Consider the following 18,187-nt stretch of genomic DNA (forward strand, 5'->3'; position numbering starts at 1 on the left):
TCCAAGTTTCCTTATTCCCCACTGCTCTGCTCAGTTCCTGCAAATTCATACCCATGACCTATTTTAAAGAGTCCATCCATCTAGCATTCAGCCTTCCTCTTTTTATGCTTCCCTCTAGATTTCCTAGCATTATTGTGTTCTCCAATGAGTCATGCCTTCTCATGATGTGGCCAAAGTATGACAGCCTTATTCAAATCACCTTGGCTTCCAGAGAGATTTCTAGTTTGACCTCTTCTAGGGCCCGTTTGTTTGACTTCTTGCTGTCCATGGTATCCTCCGTAATCTTCCCCAGCACCACATTTCAGATGAATTGATTTTCTTCCTATCCACTTTCTCTGCTGTCCAGCTCTTGAATCCATAAATGGTAATAGGGAATACAGTGGCTTGTACAATTCAAACTTTTGTGCTCAGAGAATAACAAGATCGGTGAAGGTTCACATGGAATCAGATGCTCCTTAACTTCTCGTCTTAGACTATTGCTGTTATTGTGTGTCTTCGTTTACACTTTATGATGATGCTATGGTGATCTTATCATGGGGATTTCTTGGCAAGATTTTCTCAGAGGTGTTTGCCTTTGCCTTCCTCTGAAACTGAGAAAGTGTGACTTGTTCAAGGGCATTGGGTTTCATGGCCAAGCAGGGATTCGAACCCTAGTCTCCAGAATCCCAACGTTGAAACCACTATGCAATGCTGGCTGTCCATCCTAAACTGTATACATACATCTATAAGGTGAAATCAGCTCTCTGAATTATGAGTAGATGTGAAGCAGATAGTTGTGTGCTTGCCACAAGACAAGAGAGCTGTATGGCTTGAATGATTAGTCATAGATAGTAAATGATGTTCATGGCCAGGCAATATTTTTCCAGGCTCCAGGAGTCCTAACAAGTCAAAGAATAGATTCTGTGCCAAAGAAACTCAGAAGGGCTACTCATGTGAATAAACCAGTTGATGTGCCCCTCATGACAATGACTGAGTATGTGGCAGTTTGCTGTGACCTTTTGTCTAAAGCAATTGTCAGTCCCAGTGGCAGGAAGGAGAAGGAGGAATGGGCACACTCGTTCCTGTTTCTCCTTGCCCAAGGGCCTGTGCCTGACGAAATGGCGTAACGTGTCACTTCCGGCACGCGTGCCATAGGTTCACCATCATAGCTTTAGCAGTAAGATTTGGCTTGATAGACTACATGAGGCAATGGAAACGGACGTACTGACAGCTCGTATGAGAGAGAATATGAGAGAGAATACGGATGAAAAAGCAAACTTAATTGAAAAAGAATGGAATTGTGTAAAAATATATAGAGAGAAAAAACTTAAGAATGAAGAAAGATATATTGATTAATTTGTGTTAAGTGGTATCCAATTTCATAAGATATATATATATATATATATATATATATATATTCTTTTCTCTGCTCCTTTTTCATTCTCTCTTCCTTCTTCTTCTTTCTCTTTTCTTGTTTATAGAAATAGATTACTCGAATTGGTTGGGAAATTATAATATATATAAAAGACAAAAATGCACTCCTGTCCTTCTCAAAAAGCAGAAGTAGAAAATATGTATAGCCAATGCTGGGAATCTGCTATGTTTGAATGTCATTTTTGGAGTGAGTTTATCAGATAAGAAACTTGATTAGTGAAAATAAATATAAGGATTAAACACCATCTAGGAAGTAAATTATAGATGAGACAAAAGATATTTTATTTATCTTGTTTTCGGAATGTTATTGTATATATGTATAGTAACGTATTGTCTTATGTTTTTTTTTCTAGACGTATAACCATTTAATAAGAACTTAATTTAAAAAACCCATATCTTCCATCACCCCAAGTGAAGAGCACTATACTATACAGTCAGAATAAATCAGGTACACATGTTTTCTTTGGCTCTCCTCCGATTGTTCAAGGGCTAAAGCCTTTGAGGATAGACTTTTTCCACCCCTCAATTAACTGGAGCACTATGGCTTGCGTCTGTTTCTTGTGGAAGTCCCAAAGGAATCTGAGGCTGTTTATGGGACTAATCACAAAAACAACATAGTAGCTTGTGCCATGTCAATGCTGTATCTATAAAGACTCAATTCAGGATGCTATCTCATTTTAGCTGAGCATAAGTCTCCTTCAACTCAGTGGGACCTACTTCTATGCAAACCCTGATGAAATTCCTCTGCAAGAAGCTTTGATATTTCATCTGGAGGACTAAAACACAGTTTGGAATCTGGCTCTTGATAAGGTTACCCAGTCATCTGTGGGGTGTGATTTCCTCTGGTTTCTTTCAAAACAGATTCAGCTGATAATCACATAATTATGCTATCATCTATGTCTGCGACAATGCAAGTGTTTCAATGAGTTCAACTTTTGTAAGCGCACAATATGTTTTTCTTATCAGTACTCATTTTCTTCATTCCATTATCTTTCCTTGACAGCATGAGTTTGAACAACACTGGACACAGACAGCAAACAAACGCTCTGCCTCAAATCTTTAATCCTCAATACGATGTCATAATTGGTGAATTTGTATCTATGATGTATGCTGAATTGCCTTTACACAACTTTATGGCATATCCACGCTCCAACACATTAGCAACGTAAGTAAATAGATCCCCATCCACAAGAAACTGCATTGGAGTAATCATCCTCATTCCTCTTATCGCCTTCATTGCCTTTCTCTGAATTTGCTCCAACATGTTCATATCATTTTTAAAATGAAGTACCCAGAACTGATCACAGTTACCAAATGGAGATCATTGCACTCTAAAAAAAGGGACTTACCTTTGCTGGGATACAGTCACATTACGGTTTGCTATCGGGAATTATCACACAAAGAGCGCAGGCGGTGGGTTCTGACACTAGTAGGGCTGTGCATCTCCTCCAGGTTTATATTGAATTTAAGAGGAACTGTCTAACATACAGAATTAATTTTGGGAATAGGGATCAGCACATTGGGTAGTTCATTTGAGGCTCAAATTAAAACCTAGAGCAGATCTATCATCCATTGTTTAAACCTCAACCTAGCCCCTCAAAATCAAAAAGAAAACCAGAACATGTGCATGGAATCCTGGCCGAAGGGCCAATAACTATTACTTGTGGAAGTTCATGCATGAATTTCATTGGCATAAAGTGTGCTTGTTGCTCTAATATGAGATTGTAAGACTATGTGAAATTCTCTTTACAGTCTTATGCCAAAAAACTACCAGTATGTCCTTGCTTTTGTTTTTGCCATTCATGAAATCAACAACAATGACAGGCTGTTACCCAACATCACACTTGGATCCCAGGTTTATGAGAATGCTTTTAATCCACTGAGAGCCTCTTGGGCCACTTTGGATCTGCTTTTCACCTCAGAAGGCAACCCTCTGAATTATCACTGCAAGAGAGAGAAGAAGCTCATGGCCATCATTGGTGGGCTCACCTCCTACAACTCCATCCAAATGGCCAACATCTTAAATACATACAAGATTCCACAGGTATGTTTTTTCTTCTATTTTATTCTTCCAGATACACAGGGTTACTCTGTAGGAAACAAAGTTTACTCACTTAAACATAATACCTTGAATTGTATTGGTTCCATCAAGCTCTTAATTGTTTTTCAAGTAGAGTGGACTGATTGAATCAATAGCTGAACGAAGTGTCAACTTGTTGGTCCATCCTATTGATTCAATGGGTCTCTCTAGTACAGAATAAGAACAGTCAAGCCAATACATGTGTCACTTGCCTTCCCTTAGCAATGTTTGGTAGACTTCCCTCTGTTAAGTGAGATAAGTTCTCTTATGTTAAATGGTACTTTCCATCAATGCAATACAATGAGAAAGGATTAGCTATCTTTAGTCAATGTTTACACAGTATTTCAAAACCAAATACAATAGATCTTCTTTTTCTGTATCAATCTGGTTAGAGGCCCCTCCTGAGAGTCTTCTGTGGGCCAGAAATCTCTCCCACAAAATGGGTTTTGGCTATAATATGACTGAGAATGACAGCTGTCCTATATAAAGTCAGACTGCCAATTTCTGTGGCTCAATTTTGCTAAACCAGGGTTGAGGAACCTTTAGATATTGTCGAATTACATTTTCCACCATCCCTAACCCTTGGTCATATTATCTGGGTCTGAATGGTGAGACATTGAGAGTAACAGATTCCTCACCTTCGCTCTACCATCAATAATACCAGGTTTTCAAGGGATCAGAGATGTATCTTTTCAACCCTTAACCAACAATGCCAAGGAATCAACCTGGGAATTTCTGCATAGGAATCATGTGCTGTATCATAAAGTTGAACCCTCTCCGTCATTTTCTATTCATTGGAAAGTCGTCTCTGGTGATATTTTGGGGGATACAGATGAGTTGGATGCATTTCTTAGGGTTTTTAATACATGTTTTATGATTTTATTAGCTCACCTATGGCCCTCTTCTTGACCCTGTCCTGAGAGAGAAAACCCATTTCCCCTCCTTCTTTGGGATGATTCCGAATGAAAGGCTTCAATATGAAGGTATTGTGGAGCTCCTGAAGCATTTTGGATGGAACTGGGTGGGTCTTCTCCTTTCAGATGATTACAATGGAGAAACGTTTCTTCGAACCCTGAAACCAAAGCTCTCACAGAGCAATATTTGCCTAGCAATGACTGAGCTGATTCCAACTGTGGGAAGCTTCAGATCAATAGTTCATCATGATGCCATCAAGAGGATTTTATCCATCCTCCGGTTGTCTAAACTCAATGTATTCATTGCCCACGGGAATTATCAATCTATGGATGGCTTACGAATAATTCTTGATAATTTTGAATTTATTCATATGCATCCCATGGAGAGGGTTTGGGTCATAACTTCTCAGTGGGATGTCACAACTCTTTTCCCTTGGAATAAACTCACAGTAAGATCCCTCAATGGCAGCTTGTCTTTCTCACACCATACAAACGCAGTGCCAGGATTTCAGGATTTTCTTGAGACCATAAATCCATGTGATTCAAGAATACATTTAATCCAACTGTTTTGGTCCACTGCTTTTCGTTGTTCATTAGTATCAAATGCCATTTATAGGGAGAACCGGGGTAACTGCACTGGGAAGGAGAACCTGAGTCACCTCCCTGGAACTGTGTTTGAAAGAAGACTATCTGGCCTGAGCTACAGCATCTACAATTCTGTTTATGTTGTAGCACATTCTCTACATGCTTTATATTCATGGAGAGACAAACAAAAAAGAAATGGGATCAGAAATAGACAGAAATATTTGAAAGTGCAGCCATGGCAGGTAAGTCATGCCCCTTCCCATTACCCATCAAATATAAGGATCCCACTTAATGGGATTTTTCTGGTATGAAGAAGTGCTGTTGTTGGTCCATTGTCCAAACCACAGAATGAGATGATGATCTTCCTGCTTGGACCATAGTCTGCCAGTGATACGTGCTCCATACTAATTGGAATTACATTGGAATTTAAGCCACATCTCCACGTATCTCTTGTACCATGTATAAACCCCATATTATGATTATTTTTGACTTTTTGAAGTGAGTTTCTTCAGTTTCCCAAATTCCACAGCCATACACAGAGATCAGAGATATTACGGTGTGGATTGACTTTGGTGTTTAGTAATGTATCTTGGCATTTGAAGATCTTGTTGAGTTCCTTCATATCCACCCTTCCACGTCTTGGTCTTCTTCTGCATTTTTAATTATAATCTCTACTTTTATTTGATGACTAAATCAGGGTAGAGCAAAACAATTTCAGTGTCTTCATCATCAGCTCTGAATTTCTGTAAATCTTCTTTTGTCACCAGTCTTATCTTATTAATGTTTAGCCTTAGCTATGCTTTTGCAGTTTTCTTAACTTTCATTAGCAGGCATTTCAGGTCTTTGTTATTTTGTGCAAAGAATATATTTTCACTTGCATATTTATGGATATTTCTTCCTCCAGTCTTTCAAATTTCCTTCATCCAAGTCAAGTTCCATTTTTGTGTGTGTGAAACACCATGTATGTAAATAAAATAGTAAAAAGACATGGGGGTTTTTGTTGAAAAGATGTGCCTTTTCTGCAGTTTTTGCACATCTGCATTACCGGTTAATATTCTTCACTTTCCCATGTAACTTTGGTTATCATCGCCCGAGTTCACCCTCCGTCTGTTGAAAATGCATGACCATCTGAATGCATACAACGCAGATGGACAGCCACACATATGATAATGTGCATTTCTGTAGATTTCAGTGCATACTCCAGTAAGAACTGCGGCATCTTTTTCTACAGAGTTAAATGAGTTTTTCTGGGGGAGAGGAGGTACAACAAGCCTGAATTCCTATGAATTGCATGTGACTGGATCATATTCTATTCAACTGGAATAAGGAATATGTCCAACCCTTGGTGATCTGTTAAATATCCATTTATCTGATTTAATTAATTTTTTGTTGTTTTTACTTGGAATTGTTTTAAATTGTCTACATTGCTTTTATTGCCTTGAGATCTCATGGTCGAAAGTGGGATAGAAATATATTAATAAAATAATAAATAAATAATTACTTTGAAGCCCCAGCTTCAAAGGGGCTGGAAGTTGCTTTATTTTGCCTGTCTGTTCCACCCCATAATCTCACATGTTGGATTTAATAGCACAGGACCTGTGGAACTTTTCCGTTCAGAAAGCTCTGATTTTGTCTCTTTCAGTGAATATACACTGCAGAAATAAAGCGGTTGGATACCACTTTAGCTGTCATGGGTACATCCTATGGAATCCTGGGATTTGTTGTGTGGTGAGATATTCAGCCTGGTCTTTCAGAATGATCTGGTGCCTCATCAAATTACTATTCCCAGGATTCTGTGGGATAAGTCATGGCAGTTCATGTGGTATCCAATTGCTATATTTCTGGAGTGCAGCTACATCCTTTCTTGGAGCCTTTATGTAGGCTTCATTTAGAAGTCTAAAGCTAGGTGATGCTCACCTTTTGATTGTGAATGACTTTACTACTATAAAGTACATACTAATCATATTATTAATATATGTCTGTTCCCTATGAGACAGGTCATAAATATGTGTAAGCATGATGTATATCTAAATTTTGACTGACGTAGCCAAGCAGCTGGTATCCCCTGGCTAGTCTACAGGTGAATTTTGCTGACAAAGAGGCTTGCTGTGTCATGTTGAAAGTCTTGCCCACCTGTGTTTTATTCTTCATTTCTTAAGGAAGAGAACTGTTTGACATATTTCTCACACTTTGTGTTGCAAACTTCGTTGGACTGTATTCAGCCTTGGCATTGCTGGGCATATTCCTGATCTAATGGTATCTTCATAGGGTTCTTGACTCAGCACTTCTTTGAACTGTTGGTAGAAGCAGTTTTTATTATGGAATTTCTGTTTTTAATTCTAGAGTTAGTCAATAAATTGTCTGTGGAATCTCTCTAATTTTACTGCCATTTTGTTATCCATCCCTGAAGCTTCTTAATTATGAAATATTAAGCACTTTCAGCTGAGTTTTTAGATAAAAATTGATAATGTGCCAAGAGAGGGCCTGGGAGTCTTTTGTGGTCTTCCTACCAATGATAATTGGAAAATACTCCACTGTAGGGAGAACTGAAGGACAGAAGGAGAGATTGCTCCCTTCTTGTATCATTGTTGCACTACGTTTTCCTTTGAGAGGGGAGGTAACTATTGATGTATACGGAGGGATTCCACCAAAGCAAGAGAGAGAATGTTCTCTCCCTGCTTTGTCGGGTGCGTCTCCTAATCCCAGGCCTGTTTCTGTGTTTTGCAGCTATTCCTTGTTCAGTTTACAAAATTCAGTGGATACACTTTTAGCATTATGGGATCTGTGTAGAGTGGTTAAATCAATGATAAGAATGAGTTGACAAAGCTGAGATGACAGGAAATTACAGAGAGATAACCATTGACACTTTCCCTACCATTACACTGAGTGTTACCTTTTTTCTTCAATAAAGCTTTGCTCTTTCCTGAGGAACATTCACTTTAACAATAGTGTTGGAGAAGAAATACTTTTCAGTGAGTATGGAGACCAGGAATTTGGATATGATATTATCAACTTGATCACGTTCCCCAACCAAAGCTTCCAGAAAGTCCAAGTTGGGAGGATGGATCCCAAAGCTCCTGACGGAAAGAGGTTCAGCATTAACGGAAGTGCCATTTCGTGGAATCACAAGTTTCAACAGGTAGAGATAATTTTTGGTTAACCTTCTCAGTTACCTAGTTTGTTCCTGTGGTTAGAGAATGAGATTGCACTATTCATCCGACATATATACACTGGGCTTGTGAGATTTCTAGTCAATACATGGACTAAAGCATATGATCCATATACGCACCTACCACAAGCACCTGTTGGAAAGCACATACTTTAAATTACTTTCCATGCTGCACTGGGTGCCAATGGTCAATATCTTTCCTCCATAATTCTTGGGTCCAATCAGGAGGAAAATAAAAATCCAGGATGTATCAATAGTTATATGTTAGTATTTTATTGATTGTAAATTGTAATTGTATTTGTATGTGTATCTGTATTCATTTTATTGGATGTAATCCCACCTCGATCCTCAAGGAGAGGTGGGAAATGTATTATTATTATTATTATTCTTGTTATTATTATTATTGCAAATTCCCACAGATATATATTTTGTTCAGTACTGCAGAAAAACAAACAAACTATGAGATGGGCTTTGTTTGCTTTCATTTCCGAAGGGTGCATGGCTTGGCATGTAGTTAGTCTGCAGTCCCTCCATTGCTGGAGCGCTTCTTCTCAGGCAAGCTGCTCTGATAGCCTTTTAGCTGAAGATTGGTGTGTGTGTGTGTGTGTATGTATAATTAATTAATCCATCAATGCCTCCCATTCACACTGCTTTTCCACCATTGATGAACGTGTGATAAGTTCCTCCTGAAGCAGTTCCGCTATGCATGCAGTGATGTGATGTGAAAGGGCATGATTCTGCTCCTCCTTTCCTTCCTTGTCCTTACTGTCCTTAAGTAGGGATAAGTGTTTCCCCCTCCCCATTTCTTTCCCATTCTTTCTTTGAGACTTTATCACATGACACTTCAAAAGTGGATTTAGAGCAGGATAGTAGCATCTGTGGCTGTACCTTATCATACAACACTATGTCTTTTCATTTGCTGGTCTCTATTCCCCCCATTGCTGGGGTGCTCCTTCTCAGTGATGGGCAAAACCCATCACTGCCTCCCAATCACACTGTTTTTCCTCTGTTCATGCATGTGTGATACATTCCTCCTGAAGCAGTTCCAATATTCAGGCAGTCATGTGGTGTGAATGGACATGATTCTGCTCCTCTCCACCTCTCCTCCTTAATATACCCAAGTAGGATATAGTTCCCCCCGCATATTTCTATTCCTTCTTTCTTTCTTTCTTTCTTTCTTTCTTTCTTTCTTTCTTTCCAGTGGATTGCTATTATCATATCATTGTAATAATAATAATAATAATAATAATAATAATAATAATAATACAGCCTGAAAGGCATGCTGAGAAGACCATAGGGCAGAGGTGCAGGATTTTGATGGCCAGTGTGTGGAAGGTGAAGGCTAGGTCCATGGAGATTTGCAAGAACTGGGTGATAGTCCCGATCTGGTATGTTTGAAGTTCCTAGATTAATGAAATAATGATGCCTTAGGGCCTGGCGTAATTAGGTCTTTGGCCTCCCAAAATACTATTTACAACCTCCATTACCACTATATAGTTTCTCATTACACTTCTAGTGCAGTTTAATTTTCTAATCGAAGAATTAATTCCACTTTTAGTTGGTTCTATAGACTTATGCCACAAAACTCAAAATTAAGGAAGTACAGCTGTAACAATCTTGTCTATTTCCCCCTCCAATTTCCTTCTTGTTGTTTTCCACCAGACAGTTCCTCGTGCCACATGTGTTGATAGTTGCAGCCCTGGTTTCACCAGGATTGTCCAGCCAATGGAGCAAATTTGTTGCTATGGATGTGCTCAGTGCCCTGAAGGGGGAATTTCACCTTATGCTGGTGAGTACAAAATAGTTATTTGGGAAGGGATGGTCCAGATTCGTTTATGGTGGTCGTACTGAACAAGACATTCAGCATAAAAAATCTGCTTGTTGATTATAAGCTAGAATGGACATGTGAAATTTTTCATACATCCCTTTTGTTAATATTATCAGGAAACTGCAGAGAATATTTGGCACCGGTTACTTTTCAGTGGGCAGAATCTAATATTTCTTACATAACACAAGTGACTGTGATGTGATGCCTGTTAAAACTAGAAGTTACATAGTAGCAACACTGAGGTTTTGTTGCTGAATTTCAGACACAGATCAATGTGAGAAATGCCCGGAAGAGCAGTATCCCAACAAAAACCAGACTCAGTGTATTCCCAAAACTGTGACCTACCTATCATACAGTGAACCCTTGGGAGCAACTTTGGCTGGCTGTGCCATTTTGTTTTCCACCATCACCATTCTAGTGGCCTGGATTTTCATTCACCACCGACATACTCCTCTTGTCAAAGCCAACAACTGGAACATTACATGTGTCTTGCTTGCCTCACTTTTACTTTGCCTTCTGTCCTCCTTCCTTTTCATTGGAAGACCTGGGAAAGTGTCCTGCCTTCTGCGACAAACCATGTTTGGCATCGTCTTCTCAACTGCTGTTTCATCTGTCTTGGGCAAAACCATTACTGTGGTTTTGGCTTTCATGGCCACCAAGCCAGGAAACAGAATGAGGAAATGGGTTGGAAATAGACTGGGACTGTCTATTGTGGTTCTGTGTTCACTAATTCAAAGTGGGATTTGTGTTATATGGCTGACAACATGTCCTCCCTTCCCAGAGCTTGACATGCACTCCCAGATCAGTGAGATCATAGTGCAATGCAATGAAGGCTCAGATGTCATGTTCTATATTGTCCTGGGCTACATGGGTCTTCTGGCCATCACCAGCTTCACGGTGGCTTTCTTTGCCAGGAAGTTGCCTGATAGTTTCAATGAAGCCAAGCTGATCACCTTCAGCATGTTGGTGTTTTGTACTGTTTGGGTCTCTTTTGTCCCTTCCTACCTAAGTACCAAAGGGAAATACATGGTGGCTGTGGAGATCTTATCCATCTTGGCTTCCAGTCTTGGTTTACTGGGTTGCATCTTCTTCCCCAAAACCTACCTTATAATCCTGAGACCTGAACTAAACAGCAGAGAGCAACTAGTAAGAAAAAAATGAGGATGATCTTCACATTTATTTCTTAATATTCCTTGGCCCACTTTACATTGCTGTATTCCTGTCTTGGAGGTTTAGGCCCACTGCAGAATTAAAGCAGCATGACACCACTTTAACTTCCATGACTCTATCTTTCAGACTTGACCAAACTCAGAACCAATGTGCATCAAAGAATCCAGTGTATTGAAACAACAGAGAACTTTACTGAATGGTCATAGTCAGCAATTCAGCAGTAGGCATTTAAACCAGAACTGCCCCCCAACAGCCAAGCAATATATAAAAAACCCAGAAATCCAAACTCCACCTGAACTCCATTCGGCCCCAAAACTAGCATCCACCTCCAATGCCCATTGCTTCTTCCCCCCTACTCGCCAACCCCCCTTCTCAACCATCTCACCAACTCTGTCTCTTTTAGACTCAGGCATTTCCACCATCCACCCCTCTTTTCCTCACTACCAGACACCATTCCAATGCTGCCCACATCTTACACATTCCAAATTTACCCTTCCCAAAACTATCCTAAACAGCTGCACATATCCTATTTTCCCCTATGCCAACTAGGTATCTAATTCCCCATAAGCCACAGTAACCATTAGCCTACCCATCAGCCCAGGCAAAGAAGCATATAACATAATTTCTCATTTGAAAAGAAAACATCACAAGACCATTCCGAATCTATCTGACAAAATCCAGGAAGAACTCTGACAGCATGCAGGTTCTGATAGTCCACCCCCTCAAAAAAAACCAAAACATTACAAACATTAAATTTGTATTTTTGACTTATTAATTTATTGCTGCATGCAGAACTGGCTTTGAATGGAGCTGTTCATAAGAGCATAGGGCATTCACCATTTGAAATTGTTTATGGCCATGAACCTAAGTTGTTGCCCACACTGTCAGTTGACTCATCCGATCCTGTGTCGGTGACCCAGTGAATCTCTAAGTTGAATTAAAAATAATAATAATTGTAAACCTCTGTGATAGCCTGTAGGGCTGAAGGGCAGTGCATAAATACCGTAAATAAATAAGTAAATAAGGATGCTTGGCCGCACATCAGGGACCAAAAAGAGACTATAAAAAGTTTGCTGATAGACATCAAAATTTGGGGTGGGACTTAAAACTGGGTGGCAAGATATACTTATCAACCAAACATTTGAAAACAAGGCACCCTACTAAGAAGCTGAGACCTAAATTTTTAGGGCTTTTTGAAATCAAGCGACCAGTGAATAATGTAAAGGCAGATTTGAGTTTGCCAAAAGCATATAGACATTTACACCCTGTTTTTCATTTCAGCCTGCTAAAACCTGCCCTGACCAGTGAACGCTGGAGGACTGAGGAAGCTCCTCCTTTGCCAATGCTAGTAGATTGGGAGCTTAACTTTGAAATATCCAAGATATTGGACTCTATAATACAAGAAGGGAGCTTACAATATTTGGTTCGCTGAAAATATTTCCCAATTGATCATAATAATAATAATAATAATAATAATAATAATAAATAATTTGTTTTATTTATATACCGCTATTCCAAGGATCATAGCGGTGAACAGCAAGTAAGCTAATTAGCAAGTAAGCTAATTAGGGGCAAGTGGGGGCAAAACATGTCAAAGCTCCTATATTGGTTGGGGAATTTCATTCCAGTTACACTGACAAACCTGGGAGTACAAATTAAATGCTTGTTATTTTGGGGGGGGGGTAGGAGTGGGCGGTTGGACTGTCAGAAGCATGCATGCATACATGGATTCAGTCAGAGGTCAGAGACAGAGATGGTAGTACCTACAAATGGAAGACCTTTGGGACTGCAACAATATGTCAGATGCATATTTTCCGAAGCCCTGGAGAAAAATGAACACATTGCCCACTTCCCCTGTGTAGCTCTTACTGCTACTTCTTTACTTCTGATCTCCTTTTAATTCTATTCACATATTTAAAAAACCACAGATTATTTTCCAAGCCATCTGTCCCACAGTGCCTTGGCTCCAACTCCCCCCTTCCCAACCCAAGCATTTAAGATATGAGCCACTTCTATTATGCCATTCCATCTTGTTCTTCATTTCTTCTGTTATCTCTCTGAAATTTCATAGGTTGTGATCTGTGGGCCAAAAGAATATTGTGGCCACTGTTATGAAGAGTGCTCAATATGGATTTGTGGCATTTGTAGACTTCAGCCTTTCCCGACTACTAACATGCAAAATTTGAAGTTAGTTTTGAGGAAAGGATTAATTCTTTCAACAATGGAAATGGAAGCATATTTGTGTCACAGAGCCTTGTTGCATGAGAAAAGAAAGCCAAAAAGTAATGCGAGAGCAGTGGCTTTCTCTGATCTTTCATTCTCTTCCTGAGGGAGACGGTCATGCCGAGGGAGATGCTTGTAAGAAGTGTGTCTTTTGCTGTACTGGAAAAAATCAGTTCAACAAAAAGCATGCTTTTATGACTGTTTCTCTTGGAAATAGAATGGAAGTGTTACAAGATGATGCAGAGAGGCATGGAGAAAGCCACTGCTCTTGCACACCTTTTTGGCTTTCTTTTCTCATGTGATCAGGCTAAAAGACCAAAGTTGAGCCTTCTGCCAGTTTGATCATATGGGATAGGGAAAGCCTTCTTTAAATTATTTGCTAAATAATTTGATCACTTCTTGTAGGGCAAAGAAAGTCCCCTCTTTCCCTGCCATTTCTGACCCAGTCAGGTAGTGGCCAGTGGAGAACAGGGACAGAGAAAGATCACCACTGGCTATTTTCCAAGAATTAATATGGGATGATGATGTGACCCTCTGGAACTGCCAGATGACCACCACCCCCCAGGAGGTCCCTGAGGGTGCCTGCATTAGCTATCAGAACATAGGCAGCAACATTCCTCACTGGATGGTCCCCCACCAGCCAGTATACCACAATGATGGGGATAGAGGGGGAAGGAGGAGAATACAAGAAAGGATCACAGCCAATATCTGGTACTACATGCCCACAGGGGCTGCACAACGTTGAGTAATCTTCAAGTCTGTTGACAGACTGGGGTGGAAAAAGAGGCTTTGGGAATATTCTCCTTGTTGTGATTTCTTGGCACTTAAACAGGCCCTTTTTGTTATTTTTATTCCCTGAATAAAGGGTGAATAAAGATATCACTGTTTTGTGTGTTTTAGATGTTTCATTCAAATACAGTGATTGCAAAATCCAAAAACTTCCAGAATCCAATGCACTTCTAGTCCCAAGCATTTCAGATGAGAGGAATTCAGCCTGAGTTATAAAGCTTTCAGTTATTGTAATGTGGACTCTTGTGTTTGGTCTGGAAACTCCATTCTGAACAAATGAGAATGACTATGGAGTGTCTTGCATCCCAAATAAACCTGACTCACCTCTTCTGAGTTAGATGTTTATCACACTATACTCTTAAAGTGCTACTATTCCACTTTGACTCCTCTAGCTGCCTCCTGTTGCATTCTGGGATTGGCACTCTGCCTGAGAATTCTAAATACTCCTCCTTAAAACTGCCAATCCCAGAATGCAACAGGAGGCAGCTAGAGGAGTCAAAGTGGAATAGTAGCACTTTAAGTGTATAGTGTGATAAACATCTTAGATTCGATTACAGGATGCAGTCAGGTAATATCTCAGGGGAAATGACCCCGTTGCCGCCACCTGACTGCATCCCATCTAAACCCTGACAACAAGCGGCGCTCAGATGGCCAATTTGCAAAGCTGGGAGCTTCCTGATTTTGAAAAGCATCTGGTTGAGTACCGCTTGGAGCTGGATTTTAGGCAGGATGGAGTCAGGCAGCAGCAACAGCGGCATTTTCCCTGTGACAATACCCGACTGCATCCTGCAATCAAATCTAACCCGGGAGAGTCGAGTGGGGATTATTTGGGCTGCGATAAACTCCTATGTTGGACCAGGTCTATGGGAAAGATATTCCTAATTTCAAAGTGTACACACTAGTTACTTGTCCATTACTAGGCCCAGTGCAAAGTCCTGGGTTTAATATGAAGAGCCCTCAGGCCTTATGAACTAAAGGCCTATGAATTAAAAAAAAAACTGCAAAAAGTGCTGCCGATGACCTTTGAAATTTTCAGTAAATATCACAGTTAATAAATAATAAGAACAAATGAATGACAAAATATAAAAATACATAAATAGCTTTTGCACCTGTTGCTAAAACTATAATCTTCTGAAAGGTTGAAAACATCCAAAGAGAATAATAAAGCAACATGACACCAAAAAGATCAAGGGAAGTAAAGAAACCTTTTTAAAAAATTTAATATCTTCCAAGATTTCTGGAAATAGAAGGACAGGACACTGTGAATGGGAAAGGTTGTATCTTAGGTCAGTTTAAACACTTCACTGCAGATGATGGTTAGCACAAAGAAACCTCCCTGAAGAGAATGTTGTGAAATTTCACACGGAACCAGAAGCTGCATAAATTCTCATCCTAAACTGTTGCTGTTATTGTGTACTTTCAAGTCGTTTATGATTCATGGGGATGCGAATGAGACCCTGTCATGGGGTTTTCTAGGCAAGGCTTGTTCAGAAGGGGTTTGCCTTTACATTCCTCTGAGACTGAGAAAGTGGGTCTTGCTCAAGGTCACCCAGTGGGTTTCAGGGATGAGCAAGGATTCGAACCTTGGTCTCCAGAGTCACAATACAGTACTAACGCTCAAACCACTATGCCATATTGGCTCTCCATCCTAAACTGTATATAACTTTGAAGATAAAACCTGCCCTCTGATTTATAAGTAGATGGGAGGCAAATAGAAGTGCTTACCCCAAGACTAGAGAATTGTATGCCTTGAATGTAGGGTTGCCATAATTCTCTTTCACAAAACTCGGACAAAAATATATGGGACAGGACTGGACATGTTATCGACAACTCTTCCCACAAAAAAAAACCAAACACACAAACCACAATTTGACGTTTAACATAGTTTTATTGCATATTCCTTTGAGTACTGATATTCAAGGCTATCATGACTGCAGCTGAATCTGCACTACAGAATTAATGCAGTTTGCCACTGCTTTAACTGCCATGGCTCAGTACTAGGGAATTCTGGGATTTGAACTTTGTTGTGGCACCAGAGCTCTCTGACAGAGAAGGCTAACTGTCTCGCAAAAGTAAAAACCTCAAAATTCCCTAGCATTTATTCCTTAATGCTTTAGCAAAGAGATTTGTCATGTGGGATTCTCGGCACTGCCATACGTGACTATAGAACCATAGAATCATAGAGCTGGAAAAGACCATGAGGACCATCCAGTCCAATCCTTTTCTGCACAGGAAGACACAATAAAAGCATTCCTGGCAGATGGCTATCCATCCACTGTTTAAAAACCTCCAAAGAAGGAGACTCCACCACCCTCCAATCAGAATATTCTACTTTTGGACAGCTCTTACTGTCCGGAATTTCAGCCTTATGTTTTGTTGGAATCTCTTTTCCTGCAGTTGGTGTATTGTGCTTTCCCCCATTTCTCTCACTTGGAAAGTTTGATGCATTATATTCCATGACCCCAAGTGAAGAGCATATACCATACAGTCAGAGCAAATCAGGCCAACATGTTTTCTTTGTCTTTCCTCCAACTGTACAAGGGCTAAAGCCTTTGAGGACAGACCTTTTCCACCCCTCAATTAACTGGAGTGCTATGATCTACGTCTGGTTCTTGTGGAAGCCCCAAAGGAATCCAAGGCTGCTTTTGAGACTAATAACCAAAACAACATGGTAACTTGGACCATGTAAATGCTGTGTCTATAAAGACTCATTGCAGAATGCCATGACATAGCTGAGTGTAAGTCTCTGTCAACTCAGTTGGTCTGACTTCTGTGCAAACCCACATGACATTGGGTTCTGGAAGTAGCTTTGATATTTCATCTGGTGGATGAAAAACAAATCTGCCGCTTGATAAGGCTGCCCAGTTATGCTGTGGGGTATCCTTTCTTCTGGTGTCTTTTAAAACAGATTCAGCTCATAGTTACACAGTTATGCTATTGGTTATGAGCATGACAATGCAAGTGTTTCACTGAGTCCAACCTTTGGAAACCAATATGTTTTTCTTATTGCTCATCATCTTCATTCCATCATCTCTCACAGTCAGCATGAGTTTGAACAATGGTGGACACAGGCAACAAGCAAATGCTCTGCCTCACGCTTTTAGTCCAAGAGATGATATCATAATTGGTGAATTTGTATCTATGGTGTATCAGGAACTGACTTTACACAATTTTATGGAGTATCCACACTCTTACATACTAGGAACGTAAGTAGATACATCTTGATTCCCCAGAAATCTGCATTATAGTAACCACCCTCATGTCTCTTACTGTTTTCGTTGTCTTTTCTGAACTTGCTCCAATTTGTCTATATCCTTTTTATAATGAAGTGCCTAGAACTGATCCCAATTTCCAAATGAGGCCTGACCAAAGCAGGATATAGATGTACTATGACTTTCCTCGATTTGGAAGCTATGCTTCTGTTAATGCAGGCTAAGATAGTATTTACCTTTTTTGCTGCAATATCACACTGTTGACTCACATGCAGCTTATGGTCAACAATAACCCCAAGGACGATTTTAACAGGTTTTATTTCTGAGCCATGCATTTTTCATCCTATACCTCTGCATTTGTTTCTGTGTCGTCTAAATGTAGAATTTTATCTCTGTTGAATTTCATTTTATTAATTCCAGTCCAGTTTCCTAATTTATCATGGTCCTTTTGAATTCTGTTCCTACCTTCCAATGTGTTAGCTACCCCTCCCAGTTTTGTATCACCTGCAGATTTGAAAAGTATTTCCCCCACCCCATCATCTAAAGAGAATGATATAAATATCGAAGAGCATGTGCTGCAAGACAGAATCCTTTGGAACTCCACTTGAGACCTGTTTGCAGTTTGAAGTAAAGCCAGTGATGACAACTCTTTCAGCATGTATTTCCTACCAATTTTAGATTCATCCAGTAGGATATCCATCTATTCCAATGAAAGAAGATACAGTATATGGTTAGTTTGTCACAATTTACTCTTGGCAAATCCATGCTGGCTCCTACTAACCATCAGGATACTTGCAAACCAAC

The 18,187-nt window shown here is 39.9% G+C and overlaps 1 protein-coding gene across 1 annotated transcript; it reads left to right on the forward strand.

Moving 5' to 3' along the window:
- The first annotated feature begins 1,097 nt into the window (after nucleotides 1-1,097).
- On the forward strand, nucleotides 1,098-17,381 carry LOC149303993 (vomeronasal type-2 receptor 26-like). Its single transcript, XM_089480898.1, has 9 exons — nucleotides 1,098-1,102; nucleotides 2,417-2,578; nucleotides 3,166-3,457; nucleotides 4,380-5,234; nucleotides 7,904-8,131; nucleotides 9,824-9,950; nucleotides 10,252-11,148; nucleotides 12,791-12,841; nucleotides 17,212-17,381. Exons 1-9 carry the CDS (start codon nucleotides 1,098-1,100, stop codon nucleotides 17,379-17,381), a joined length of 2,787 nt encoding a protein of 928 aa, XP_089337024.1.
- The last annotated feature ends 806 nt before the right edge of the window (nucleotides 17,382-18,187 follow it).

The sequence above is a fragment of the Sceloporus occidentalis genome, unplaced genomic scaffold (genome assembly GCF_023333645.1).
Source record: "Sceloporus occidentalis isolate IW3139 unplaced genomic scaffold, rSceOcc1.0.p SCAF_14, whole genome shotgun sequence".
Lineage (NCBI taxonomy): Eukaryota > Metazoa > Chordata > Lepidosauria > Squamata > Phrynosomatidae > Sceloporus > Sceloporus occidentalis.

Bases quoted from the DNA above. Each gene is read 5' to 3' on its own strand.
- LOC149303993 (XM_089480898.1), top strand. The intron at 3,458-4,379 runs GTATGTTTTTTC...TGATTTTATTAG, and splicing joins ATACATACAAGATTCCACAG to CTCACCTATGGCCCTCTTCT. The intron at 11,149-12,790 runs GAGGATGATCTT...TCATTCCAGTTA, and splicing joins GCAACTAGTAAGAAAAAAAT to CACTGACAAACCTGGGAGTA.